The sequence below is a fragment of the Apiospora aurea genome (genome assembly GCF_038362705.1).
Source record: "Apiospora aurea strain CBS 24483 chromosome Unknown utg000006l_segment0_segment0, whole genome shotgun sequence".
Classification (NCBI taxonomy): domain Eukaryota; kingdom Fungi; phylum Ascomycota; class Sordariomycetes; order Amphisphaeriales; family Apiosporaceae; genus Apiospora; species Apiospora aurea.
The window spans coordinates 2,619,668-2,631,540 of NW_027117393.1; the positions used below are offsets into that span (position 1 = coordinate 2,619,668).

The 11,873-nt window shown below is 54.3% G+C and overlaps 3 protein-coding genes across 3 annotated transcripts; all 3 read right to left on the reverse strand.

Moving 5' to 3' along the window:
* Nucleotides 1-125: 125 nt before the first annotated feature.
* PG986_009389 (uncharacterized protein) lies at nt 126-1,468 on the reverse strand (the record flags this gene model as incomplete). Its single annotated transcript, XM_066845611.1, has 2 exons — nt 126-219; nt 249-1,468. The coding sequence occupies 2 exons, from the start codon at nt 1,466-1,468 to the stop codon at nt 126-128; spliced, it is 1,314 nt and encodes a 437-aa protein (XP_066698009.1).
* A 1,502-nt stretch (nt 1,469-2,970) lies between these two features.
* Nucleotides 2,971-3,846, reverse strand: PG986_009390 (uncharacterized protein; the record flags this gene model as incomplete). Its single annotated transcript, XM_066845612.1, has 1 exon — nt 2,971-3,846. One exon carries the CDS (start codon nt 3,844-3,846, stop codon nt 2,971-2,973), a length of 876 nt encoding a protein of 291 aa, XP_066698010.1.
* Nucleotides 3,847-8,991: 5,145 nt separating this feature from the next.
* Nucleotides 8,992-11,001, reverse strand: PG986_009391 (uncharacterized protein; the record flags this gene model as incomplete). Its single annotated transcript, XM_066845613.1, has 1 exon — nt 8,992-11,001. One exon carries the CDS (start codon nt 10,999-11,001, stop codon nt 8,992-8,994), a length of 2,010 nt encoding a protein of 669 aa, XP_066698011.1.
* Between the last annotated feature and the right edge of the window lie 872 nt (nt 11,002-11,873).

The following is an 11,873-nucleotide window of genomic DNA, read 5'->3' on the forward strand; positions in this document are numbered from 1 at the left end:
CGATTAAGTGTTTACCTAGGTTCATTTACAGAAAAGGGACTATTGCAAATCGTCCTAGAAAATACATGACTAATTATTATTCTCATCTGGAGCCTTCATCCCATCGTAACCATGATCAAAGATGTTCATCGCCCAGTCTCTTGGGTGAAGGGGATGGGCTTCCACAGCGCCGTGACGCCGAACCACCAGAGGTTGTCCTGCCACGTGGGCCAGTAGTGGCTGCCGTAGGGGCGACGCGCGAGATGTACTTGAAGCCGAGGCCGTCGAAGGCGCCCTGGAGGCCGCGCGCGAGGTCGAAGACGCTGTCGTAGAGGCCGTAGCCGACGAAGAGGCCCTTCTCGGCGAGGCCCGGGTTGGCCTCGACGGCGGCGGCGTCGACGAAGGGCGGGCTTGCGGCGGGCGAGAAGAAGCCGTAGTAGGCGAACAGGTCGGTCGCGTTGACGTACATCTCGTAGGTGAGGCGGCCGCCGAGGGACAGGCCGGAGAAGGCGCGGCACGCGGGCTCGTCGCAGACGTCGTAGTGTGACTCGACCCAGGGGAAGAGGTGCTCGACGTAGTTCTCGCGCACGTGCTGGGCCGTGGGGGCCGGGGCGCGGTTCGTGGCGTCGCCGTAGACGAACTTGGGCAGGCTGTCGTCGAGGTTGTAGAAGGACGGCATGACGACGACGGTGGGGGCGATGTGGCCTTCGCGGATCAGGTTGTCCATGATGGCGCTCATGCGGCCCAGGTTCTCCCAGTCGGCCCCGTTGCCGCCCGCGCCGTGGCTCATGTACAGCAGGGGGTACTTCTTGCCCGGCACGCTGCCGTACTCGGCGGGCAGGTAGATGCTGAAGTCGTGCACGTCGGGCGCCGGGTGGATGGAGCCGGGGCTCGTGTAGTTGACCGTCTTGACGGTGCCGCGCTCGCCCTCGGGTGCGGACAGGCCGTAGTCGAAGTCGACGGGGGTCGCGTCCGTGGTCAGCTGGAAGGCCGGGTCGAAGGGCACCTGGAAGGTGGAGGCGACCTGGTCCTCCTCGGTGTTGCGGAAGGGCGGCAGCTCCGGGTCGACGAACAGCTTGCCCGTGTCGATGGTGCAGCGCGGCGCGTAGTCGCAGTCGACCAGGTAGGCGAACGAGTAGACGCCCGAGGGCAGCGGGGTCGTGAAGGTCCACTCGCCCGACGCGTCCGCGGACGGGACCATCTCGTACGGCCACTCGTAGTCCTCGGGCGGGTAGGCGGCGATGTAGAAGTCGCCGGCCTTGTAGTCCTTGGGGTCGTACAGCGCGCTCGACCGCATCGTGGTGTGGAACTGGTCCGTGAAGGGCTGCAGGCCGCCGCCGATCAGGATCCGGTTCGCGCTCGCGTTGGTGTACTTGAAGTCCACCTCGTACCCCGTGGGCGCCGTGCCCGTCTTCCGGATGGTGACGGACCCGGCGGCCAGGGAGGCGCCGAGGGCGAGGGCAGCGAGAGCTGAGTAAGGCGCCATCATGGTGGCGTAATGGCAGCTTTTTCCCCCGATGAGATTGGTAATTGTATACTGCTCGAGACCGTCCGTGAAGAGCAAGCGGTTCCAACCCAGGAGAACCCAAGACTTTCGGCTCCTCTTTATAGACGTGCCCGGGACCGCGCGGGGCGGCCACTAAACTGAGACATAGCCGACCCGGGGGTTCTTTTTCCCTCTTTCTCCTCATCTGAAGGCCACGATGCCATACGACACTACGGAGCACCGTAGCCACTGGCCACACCGCATCATACCACGATCCAACCACTGCCTCGGCACCCCCTTTCACCGACGATGAGCCGAAGGGCACCCCACGATGCTGCATCATGACGACTTCCTTCCTGGCAAGATCTCCTCTCCGTCATCTCCCATCGCGAGCTGGTGTCCGATTCGAGTCGATTCCCCAATATGCCAAGTCGATGGGGGACCAGGTCGGAGCGGTCGGAGTGCTGTTATATCGCGGTTGTGTGGGGGAGGCATTTTCAGGGGCCAAGGAAAATGACTAGACCCCCCTGTCCGGGATGCAAGACACACCGGCAACTGACCTGGATGCTGACCAGTCTGCTAGTCATGACGACCACATCTATCGATTTTCTCCCCCGCATTCTCCCCACATACCGCTCTATCGGGCCCGTCAGCTGTCCTCCGGCGCCTATTACGGCCATGCAAATCTAGGGTTTGTGTTGCAACTGTCCACTCTTCTCCCCATAAACAGCAGACTCGGCGAAGGCTTGACTGATCGATCTCTGCAGCTTCCTGTGCCCAACATGTGATTTGTGAAGTGCCGTTCTATACTTACTTGCTTGCCGAGAGTCAAATGAAAGGAATTTCAAGGGTTATTCCACCAATCAATGCGTACGTAAGATTCACAGGCGCGGGGATGCTTTGCCGCAGAGCCCCCCTTCTCGGCATAAGAGAATGGCAGACGTGAGTATTCCATTATATACTAGCAAACCAGCAGGTTCTTTCACATACGACCATATCCTGCTGAATACTAGGGATCCCGTCCGCTCTCCCATATATAAGCAGCAGAGAGCCGAATTAGTACTAGGGTCGGTGACGACCTGGGAATCCTCGGTGTTGTATGTTTTTGTTTTTTGGGGGTTCACTTACTCTTATGTGCCTTTGGTTTACTATTTCTGTTTACAGCTCACTGAAATTCGGTCTAGCCCGGTGTGCGTGTAGCAATTCCGCGTTCATAGCCCCCTCGGTTGACGGCCAAAAGCCATGAAGCCATAAGAAAAAGGGACGCAGCATGTTACAGCCTGTACGTACATCCGTACGCAAAGTTTCCTCGAGACCATCCTTCATTCCGATGGGCAAGGCTTTCATGTCCTGGGCTGACCAGCTGGAAGAAGTCCCTGAATGGTACTCCGGTCTCAACGAGCGCTACGAGCAATGCCTCATCATCGACGAGAGTTGCTCACTTGGTTGATTGACCAAGGACTGGAAACAGCGGACTACCTATACCATCGATATTGCCCGTCATTTCAACCCCACATCTCGTGCTTCATGCTTGATAGCCAAAGGGACTGGTTTGGGTATTCGTCCAAGGTGATGCGCACGTAATCGTGCCAGTCGTCATACCAGCCAGCGTTGGCAAACGTAGCCGTCGCATACTCCCAGTAAGTCGGATACCACGACGCGAACTCCCAATCGATAATGACTAGCGTCCCGTCGGGCTGCACCAGGATGTTCTTCCGCTGGAAATCGCTGTGGGTGAAGACGGGGGCGTCGTTGCCACGAAGGTGAGTCGAGAGGACGTGTTGATAGTACCGGAGCTTGTGGGCCGTCCGCTCGCCTGTTTCGAAGGAGTATATCCGGACGATGGCATCGATGAATTCGTCCTCGGTTGCAACCGATGTCTTGATGACTTCGCTGGCACCCACAGTGGCCGAGAACATGTCATCGAGTGGCGGTCCGCCCATGATGTTGCCGAAGTAGCCCGGGTGCGGTAGTTGCCGGAGTTGGTCGAAGTAGGTTCGAAGGGTCCTGGCGATGGCGGTCTTGCGAGCCTGGTCTAGGCTACCCCATAGATTCATGAGCGTCTCGCCTGGCACATATTGCATAAGGATATATGTGATGGCCTTTCGCCCCTTTGGGCGTTGGTAGATGGCGTAGACCTTGGGGATTGGTACCATGGTAGACTTTGTCACGTGTAGCATGTTATGAGCCTCGATAGGGTCGACATGAACGCCAAACTTCATGACAAACTTTTCTTGAACCTTTGCGAGGCGGATGCTGGCGGAGTCATCGAGCAAGACTTCAGACCCATCGAGGTCATTTGGAGTCGGTAGAGGATTGGGATAGCCATGAGATTGGTCCTCGAATAGGACCTCGTATGGCGCTGTCTCTGTGTCGGGCATCATGGAATTCACATTAAGTGGGAACTTGTTGCTGAGAATTGGGAAAGCTCCTGTTGTCCGTGAGTTACGGGGGAATGAGGAAAATGGGAAAGAGGAAAGTTGAGGGCCTCACCCGCCATTGCCGCCGAACACCCCCACAAAATACATATGGTGCTTACCGACCGGATGTCCAAACCCCTTGAGGCAGTCGCCAACTCTACCCAGCTGCCTAGCAGCCTTACCTCGTTCAGCTCATAAGCCCTTCTTCCTGATACAGCAGCAGATCGGCACCATAAACAATACCCGCATACTATGTATTCTGTTTTGAGAATACATCATAATGATTAGCAATCAAATTCCAGCAATTCACTCTCTGTCTGCCTTGTCAGGTGGGACATGGTGTCTGATTGCTGACACTGCTGCCGCTCCCGTCGTCATTCGTAGATGCCCATGGGTGGTTGAGTTCCAGGCCGCGGGCCCGGGAGTTCCTCCTCGAGCGGTTCAGCTCCAGGATGAATGCACTGCGGGCCGAAGATGCGCCTTTCCTGCCCTTCACGCTCGGTAAGTAGGGCTGCATCCGCGCCGTCAGTCCATGGATTGTATTGTGTTGAACAGGTTGAGTTGGATGATTATCCCATCTCCAGCCGCGCGACCCGTAGCCGATGCCTCGATACGGAAAAAAAACAAAGTTTGCTCGAACACCGTCGCAGCTCCCAACGCTGCAGCTTGTCGCCTCGTGATAAGTTGTCATGTCATGTAAAGTAAGCGAGTTTATAACGCCATTGGCCATTGGGGAAAAGCGAATGCCACCCCTACTTGCCTCGTTCGAGGACACGCTGGAGGCGGTTATCCGACGACAACGTCCCAACGCTTGACGGGGGTGGAAGTGAAGGGAAGCGGCGACTCGGAGGGCCTGGGTGTGCCTTCTTCGATTACAAAAGGCTTGAGAACCTCACACATGGATTTAGCTATCGGTGTTTCTGTGATTAGTTAGACATTGAGCTGGGACACTCCTTTGGTAGTATTCTGGTTTTGCGGGTTGCATTGCTGGAAAGGATGCCTTACATGCTATAGCTGTCTCTCTTTTTCTGTCTTCGTAGTGACGTCTCAATAGAGCATACACTGCTACTTGTCAGTCAGTCAGGCTTCCCTGATGGTACCCGGCCTTTTGCCTCTTTGACTAATAAGAGTGAAACATGCGCTGTGTGACAAGTCAGCTAACTAACGGATTGAAACCTTCCAAACCATCTAGGAAGACGAGTAGGGTCGTTGCTTCTTCTTTAATAGCTTTGTACATGGAGTGGTTCGGGATTTCAAATGAGCATCCACGGGCGAAGGAACAGAGACTACTTACCCCCAAGCTTGAACTTTCGCATGGGATTCTGACTCTTATACGCCCTCTAAATCTCCGCCTCGGCTCCGAATGGGACGTCTTCCACGTCGCGGCCCCGTAATCGATCGGTCCCTTCGACATGCAATACTGGGCTAAGAAGAAGATACGGAGCATCACCCTCGGGGCGACGCCCTCCTTAAGTGCTCTCCTTGAGTGGTACGGCATGGCAGTCTCCCGGCAGCAAGCCTGCTAAGACCAGGTGTCCATCTCAGCCTGAGGGAGTCACTGCAGTTGCATCGTTTCTATTGGCCCGGTTTTGAGAATTTGAAGAGCCGCCAGTTGATAGGGGTCGACAGGGCTACATGGAGTTCACGGTCTATATCTTACAGAAACATCACGAAGACATAGAGCTGAGCCGTGCTCCTACAGTCATCTTGTAGAACCACCAATGGATCACGGAAGGTATCATATTATTCTAGAAAGAAATTGTTGTTAGATGCACTCGGGGCTGTGGGTGTTGATTGTCTTCGGCCCTGGAGGGGGTGCGTCCTCGCGGATTCCCCGATGGAAATTCGCATAAATACGAAGAAAGGCTAACGAAAAGATAAACTCGAACGAAGTTCAGCAGGTCGTATTCTCGTGGTACTATGCATGTGCCAATCAAATCTATCATGTGAGTAAGTCCCATGCTCAGCTTCACAGCCCCAAATGGTATGGATGAGGTTGACCTCCTGGGAACGAATGGTCCACGAAAAGGATGACTCAATATTCCAGTCCATTGCTAGGTTTATGCACGCATGCACGTATTCCGCTTGTTTGTTCTCATCTTCGTGTGCCAATGCCGCTTCCAGAGGGGCAAACAGCGGCTGGCATATGGAGACGGAAGGATGCCATCATCATCCTCATCAGAGCTACGGAAAAGTGGACGACAATGACCCGCCTTGGGGATCACAAGCAAGAAAGGAAGATGCAGGATCGTAAAGAAAAACACGATCATCCGGATTGGGGGGCCCAGGGGAGACCCAGCACCCCCGAGACCAGGCCTCGGCATGGCTCCTGCACCCTTGACCTGCCCACGCCACATGGGCGGACAAGACGCAATCAAATAAAATGGGATCGAGAAGCCTCCCTGCTACTTTTCGAGGCGGTTTGCCTGCATGTGGGTGATGTGCTGGATCTGATTTTCTCGGGCCGTCGTACCAAATCTAGGGGCTGAGGTACCGAAGCAAACAGGAAAACCCGTCCAAACAACTACTTACGTATCATCATCACAAGCACACTCGATGCCACATGGAATGGAGGCCAAATGCATAAGTACTGGACACAGCCTTTCTCATGTGATCAAGCAATGATGCCAACCCCTGCCTCTGTAGCTCTCGGCTCGCTCGGGCAGAGAGAAGGATGGATGCGAGGCAGCAGGAAAAGTAGATTCGTGGTATAGCTACATCTTCGCTACGTCCCCGTAAACGCAGCAGAATACGACAAATTTGATTAGAAGGGGGGGCGCCTGGGCGTTTGTTATAACGGCCCGTGAGGTAGTACCCAGGGGGGCAGATGGTGGTGGTGGTGGTATGATTGATAATAGCGAGAGGCAAAGAGTGGAAGAAGGAAGAAATACAGCGAGCCACCATGACAACAACATTCCGGGGATAGGCGTCAAAATATGCGCCGTGCCATCCAATCCAACCATTTGCTACCCGTGTTTTCAGAGGAGCAGGAAACAATTCCGCATTGAAAACTCTGCGTATGTAGTGAAAGTCCGTAGAGAGGCCGTTGCTGTCGAAATAAACTATGCGTAATTACCTGCCTGCGTGGGATGTAAGTTTGCCTTCAGTCGGCACTTTCAACAATTCCTCGGACAAGGCGAGCTGTTCCTCCAGTCAAATCCGATTAATCCATCTGTCGCCTTACTTTCACCGTGTCCGCCTGTGCCTGAGTGGCAAGTCAGCTCTTCCTCTTCCTTTTCTCAGCTGGGAGCCGGATTGAACGTTGATTTGCCAATGGGCTGCATGCGCCCAAAAGACGACGAGTCGCTTGTCTGTTGCCTTTCGCGCTCCCCTGCAATGGATTTCCCCCAATACGTAAGTGAACAAAACCCGAAAAAAAGTGTATGCCCGCCGCCGCCGCCATCACCATTCACCCAAAATTGGAGTGGACGGCAGAAACTGGCGGTCGTTTGCACACCCGCCAAACAGTGGCTGCAGGGGCAAACATGGGGATCACGGGTCGTTTGATGACCGGCCAACGAGATATATCGCTTCCCATACGAGGTACTCGCAAACACACCAGAAACCCGAGCCGAGGATGCTTACTGACACAATGGGCGCTGTTACGGCATTGTACGCACACCAACCAGATCGACGCTTGAATGGTAATGTCGGAGTATTAAAAACTTTGAATGTTTTTGCTTGTCGATGATGAGTGAGCAAGCCAAGGTTGGCCGCTTGCTTGCTTGCTTGCTTGCTTGCTTGCTTGCTTTCGATGCCCGGCAACGCCGCGTTCGCTGCGTAGGAACCTGCCTGCCTCTCTGTCTTATTAGCATCGTGACCGGCGTATTAGAGTAATAAGCGAGTAAGTATGAGGCGGACATATACGGGCGGCGGCCGAGACCAAAAACAACGACAAAGTACTTGCATATACCGCATATGCCGCATTTATCCAGACCACCTCATCCATGCTGCCGCTCACTTCTCACCACCCACCAAGCATGGGAAGTAAGCAGCCAAGCAGGCCCCCCTGGATCTCGAAAAACCTCTGTAAAGAAAATATCATTTTAATGACTCTCCTGTGACCGGTATGCGGATTGCAGGATATGACATTTCACACGCATATACTGCGTATATGTTGTGCGCCTTACTGTGCATGATACATCACTTTTACGCCACGGCGAGGATAGCAATAGCAAAACTCGGGAAGAAAATAAAGGTGAGAGTAATAACAATAATAGTAAGAATTGCTGCGAGTAGGCAACAGTCACAATGCAGCAGTATCGAATTAGAACTAATGGCGAACGTCTTTCTATTGGATATCTCGGGATGCCACACCAACACCACCACACCTTGCTTGTTGCTTTGCGCGCGCACTATGGGCAGACGGTTCGAATTCCCCCGTCACCCCTGAAAACACACGTAACGCAAAAAGCAAACCGCCGTTTGAGCCGTGCGCCTAAGACACCACGATACAAAAGAAAAATTAAACTTCCTTTTAGGCCACTGGACTGCAACGAAGTGCATCTGCATATCACCACATCAAGAGATGCCACGGTGGGCGGAAGCAAGGTCCAAACTTTCTTTGACTTTAGGTGCCCGAAGGATAGTGTGATGCTGGCTGCTCCTAAAACCGCCCCAACGCCGCAGCATTGCCATCCGCAATCAGCAGCGTCGGGCCAGAAAAATAAGCTGACCTTTGTCTCCGTGCCAAACAAACGGAATAGAGAAGAGAGAAACAAAAGAATAAATTGACAAAAAAGAGGCACCGAATCTCCCAAATCTAAAATGAGAAGCCAGGTGTCAGATGCTGCTGGTATTGCTTGGCTTCCGATGTGTGCTTAACCCCGTCGTAGAAACCGTGTACTCCTAGAACCCCGATGTAATGCAAGTTTGTGAAAATTAAATTCTGCTCTTTCTCTTGGGGTGCCAGAACTGTAGCCAATAATGCGTCATTAAAGTCGAGTAACTTGAGGGTATTGATGTGCGTGGTACGAAATAATTCGAGCTCGTTGGATGCCTCCGTTGGGTATTAGTAGTAGAAATGATGTGCTGTGCCCGCCCCCTGTGATCACCTGGATGACTGGTAGAAATAAAGGCCGGATGGCGAGTAGTAGTCCCTGGACTCTACTGCGCTAAGGAGTCGCCCATCTCCGTATCGACGTAATCGCCGTCGTAGACAAGCGATGACCATACCCGCCAGTGAAGGAGTCCGAGGTGTGCCAACCTAGTCGCCATATCTTCGATCCCACCTTCTTCGCGGGCTTCCCGTGTTGAGTTCTCACTGGCGTCGCGCTCCATAGAATGGTCCCTTGATCCCTCCCAGGCTCGGCTCGACCCGTTGATGCGCCCTCCAGTGGCAACCGAGAATAAGCCGACGCCCGTCAGAGGCTTCAGGTCCCGCACACGCTGCTGAAGCTCGGCGAGCAGCTTGTCGTGGAAGTGACGCTCGACCTCTTGGAACACCTGGGACTCAGGCTCGCACAGATGTCGTTCAAGTTCGTCCTCGAATTGTAACAGGACGTCGGACGGTGCGTCGGTAAAACGGAAGATCTGGAGCGCCAGGGAGTCCTTCATCGCCTTCCACTTGTGCGCAGGCCTCGAGCTACTGGGTGATGTCTGCAGCAAGGCCACCAAGGAGCTGTGCAGGTTTTTGGACTTTGTCCGCGCATCGGCCACCGCGGAGATAGAATTTGTGGGCAGAATCATGGATGAGCGAGGGGAAGAGCTAGCTGATCCGGCTGAAGAGAAGACCAGACTCGATGGCCTGGAGGTAGGGGGTGTATTGAAGTTGAAACTGGAACCATCGTCGTCGCTGCTCGAGGAGATGAAGCCCGACGGATCTGACATGGGCGTTGCAAGGAACGGTGTGGAGATGCTCGAGATGGCGCCGTGGTTTCGGTACTTCCTCTCCAACTCTTCGTAGAGACGCATGCAAATCTCCAGGTTGATGTGGTCAAGCATGTCGGCGCGGAGCTTGAACATCCGCTCCTCGTCGAACAGGAATGTGTTTGGGAGCTGTTCCATGGTGGAGGGCAGAATGAGTTTGGACAATGCTTCAAAGAAGACAGCCATCTCGCCGAAAGCCGCCTTGGATTCCTGGCTAGGCAGGAGCTCATGACAGGCGACAGCATACCAATGCTGTGCTATCTGAGGGTCCAGCTTGTTGCTCTGAATCTTCTTGTAGAAAAAGCGCTTCTCAAACTTGACCGTATCCTCGATCAGGATTGGCCGGAGGCACCGGATTTGGTGGTTGGCAACATCCAGTTTCATTGCTTCCAGCACACTCAGGAGACTCCGCATTCCTTGCACAAGCTCCTCCATGTCATTGGTCCGGTTGCCGTTGGTCAGCTGGTTGTACATCTCATCCACCCATTCGTCCCTCATAGGGGCGCAGTGTGATTTGAGCACACCAGAGAGCCACGAAGCCAGCTTTTCCAGATCGGCAATGCCTCTGTGGAACTGCTGCATGATCAAATCCACATTGAGTCCCTCGTCCAAGTACACCCGGTCACGAGACGGGACTAAAGTTTGGATGATTTCCTTCACCGCCTTCAGCAACACCGGGAGACACCAACCCTGGCCCTGGCCATAACGTTGCTGGAACAATACAGGGTCTGCGACAAACTGCTGTAATTGATCACGCAGACTCGTCCAGAACTGATCGGCCTTGACTTGCTTTCTCCTGCCCTTCTCGCCGTCCAGGTTGGGTCGGAAGTGCAGCTCGGGGTCAAAGTTGATATCGTGGCGTAGCTTGGGGTTGTGGATGATCTTGTTCACGTCGAGCTCGCTGAGCGTTGTTTTCGTCACAGGCGGCTCGAGTCTCTGGGATGCAGCCGGGGGCCCGGCTGGGCTTCTCTGGGGTTTGCGAGGCTCGTTGCTTCTCGGGAGTCTGCTCTGTAAGTTCTCGGATGCGTTGGACCCGGACGATGGGTTCCGTGATAAACCGCCATTCGGCCCTCCCATCCGGCGAGGGTGATCGTTCTGGGAGAATTGGGTCGGCTCCTCCGCCTCTGTGCTGGGCGTCTCTGGTGCTCCCTTCTGCTGCTGGATCTGATCGTCGTGTGCGTTTGGGCTGGGCTCCGAAAGCCGTCGGTGATTCCGCTCCATGCCACTGTCAATGCCTTGGTCGCCCATCTTGTTTTGTTTTTTGATTTCCTTCCCACTTCCGTCAACGGATTAATTCCACCCTTCCTTAATCGCGATCTGGATCAATTGGGGTTTCTCAGGATTGTGCGTGTTGTACAGTACACCCGATTGTGGCCGGAGTTGTAGTTGCCAAGACTGGCGTGTAAGTGGAAATGGTCGAGGGACAGAAAAGGAGAGTGGCTATTGAGCCAATGACGGCGGGTTAGCTACAGTTTCTATACGACAAAGGGCAAACGAGCAAGTCAAGGCAGTAAAGTTCTACAGGGAGTCTCGTGAACAAAACAGGCTCGGGTGTTTGCAGATGTTGTGCAGGTCGGTGTCCCGGTTGTGATCCGTAGTGGTCCGCACCTAGCAGCAAGCAGCTCGACGTGGAAAACCCAGTGGCAGTTTGTCTGGTGCGGAAAGCGAGCGGGAAGTCGCCTGGTTTGTTGTGGTGCTGTGTTGTGTTGGGGCGTTATACGACTTGTACTTACACATGCAACTGATCCCGTCGAATACGTCGGTTGAGTGTTTTTGCGAGTTGCGACTGCGATGCAAACCAACTGGACTGGCGGACAGCTGGTGCGGCTGGATGCGTGCAGGAGAGAATTCCTTGAAGGAACGACTTAGACAAGGCAAGGAATGTCCTTTAATCGCCAGAAAAGAGCGTGAGCAGCCAATGTATGTATATAGCCGAGAACGGCCAGCAACAAAGGGAAGACGGACAGCTCGCTGCACGACAACGGCAAGGGAGGAGCCAGGAGCAGAGCAAGAATATACTCGGCGGCAGTGCAAGTCGGTCGGGTTACGGCGTTTTAAAAAGCCAGCTCGTTTTTCACCGCTGCTAAAAGTAGTAGCAGGCCAAGTAAGCGTCGGGGTTT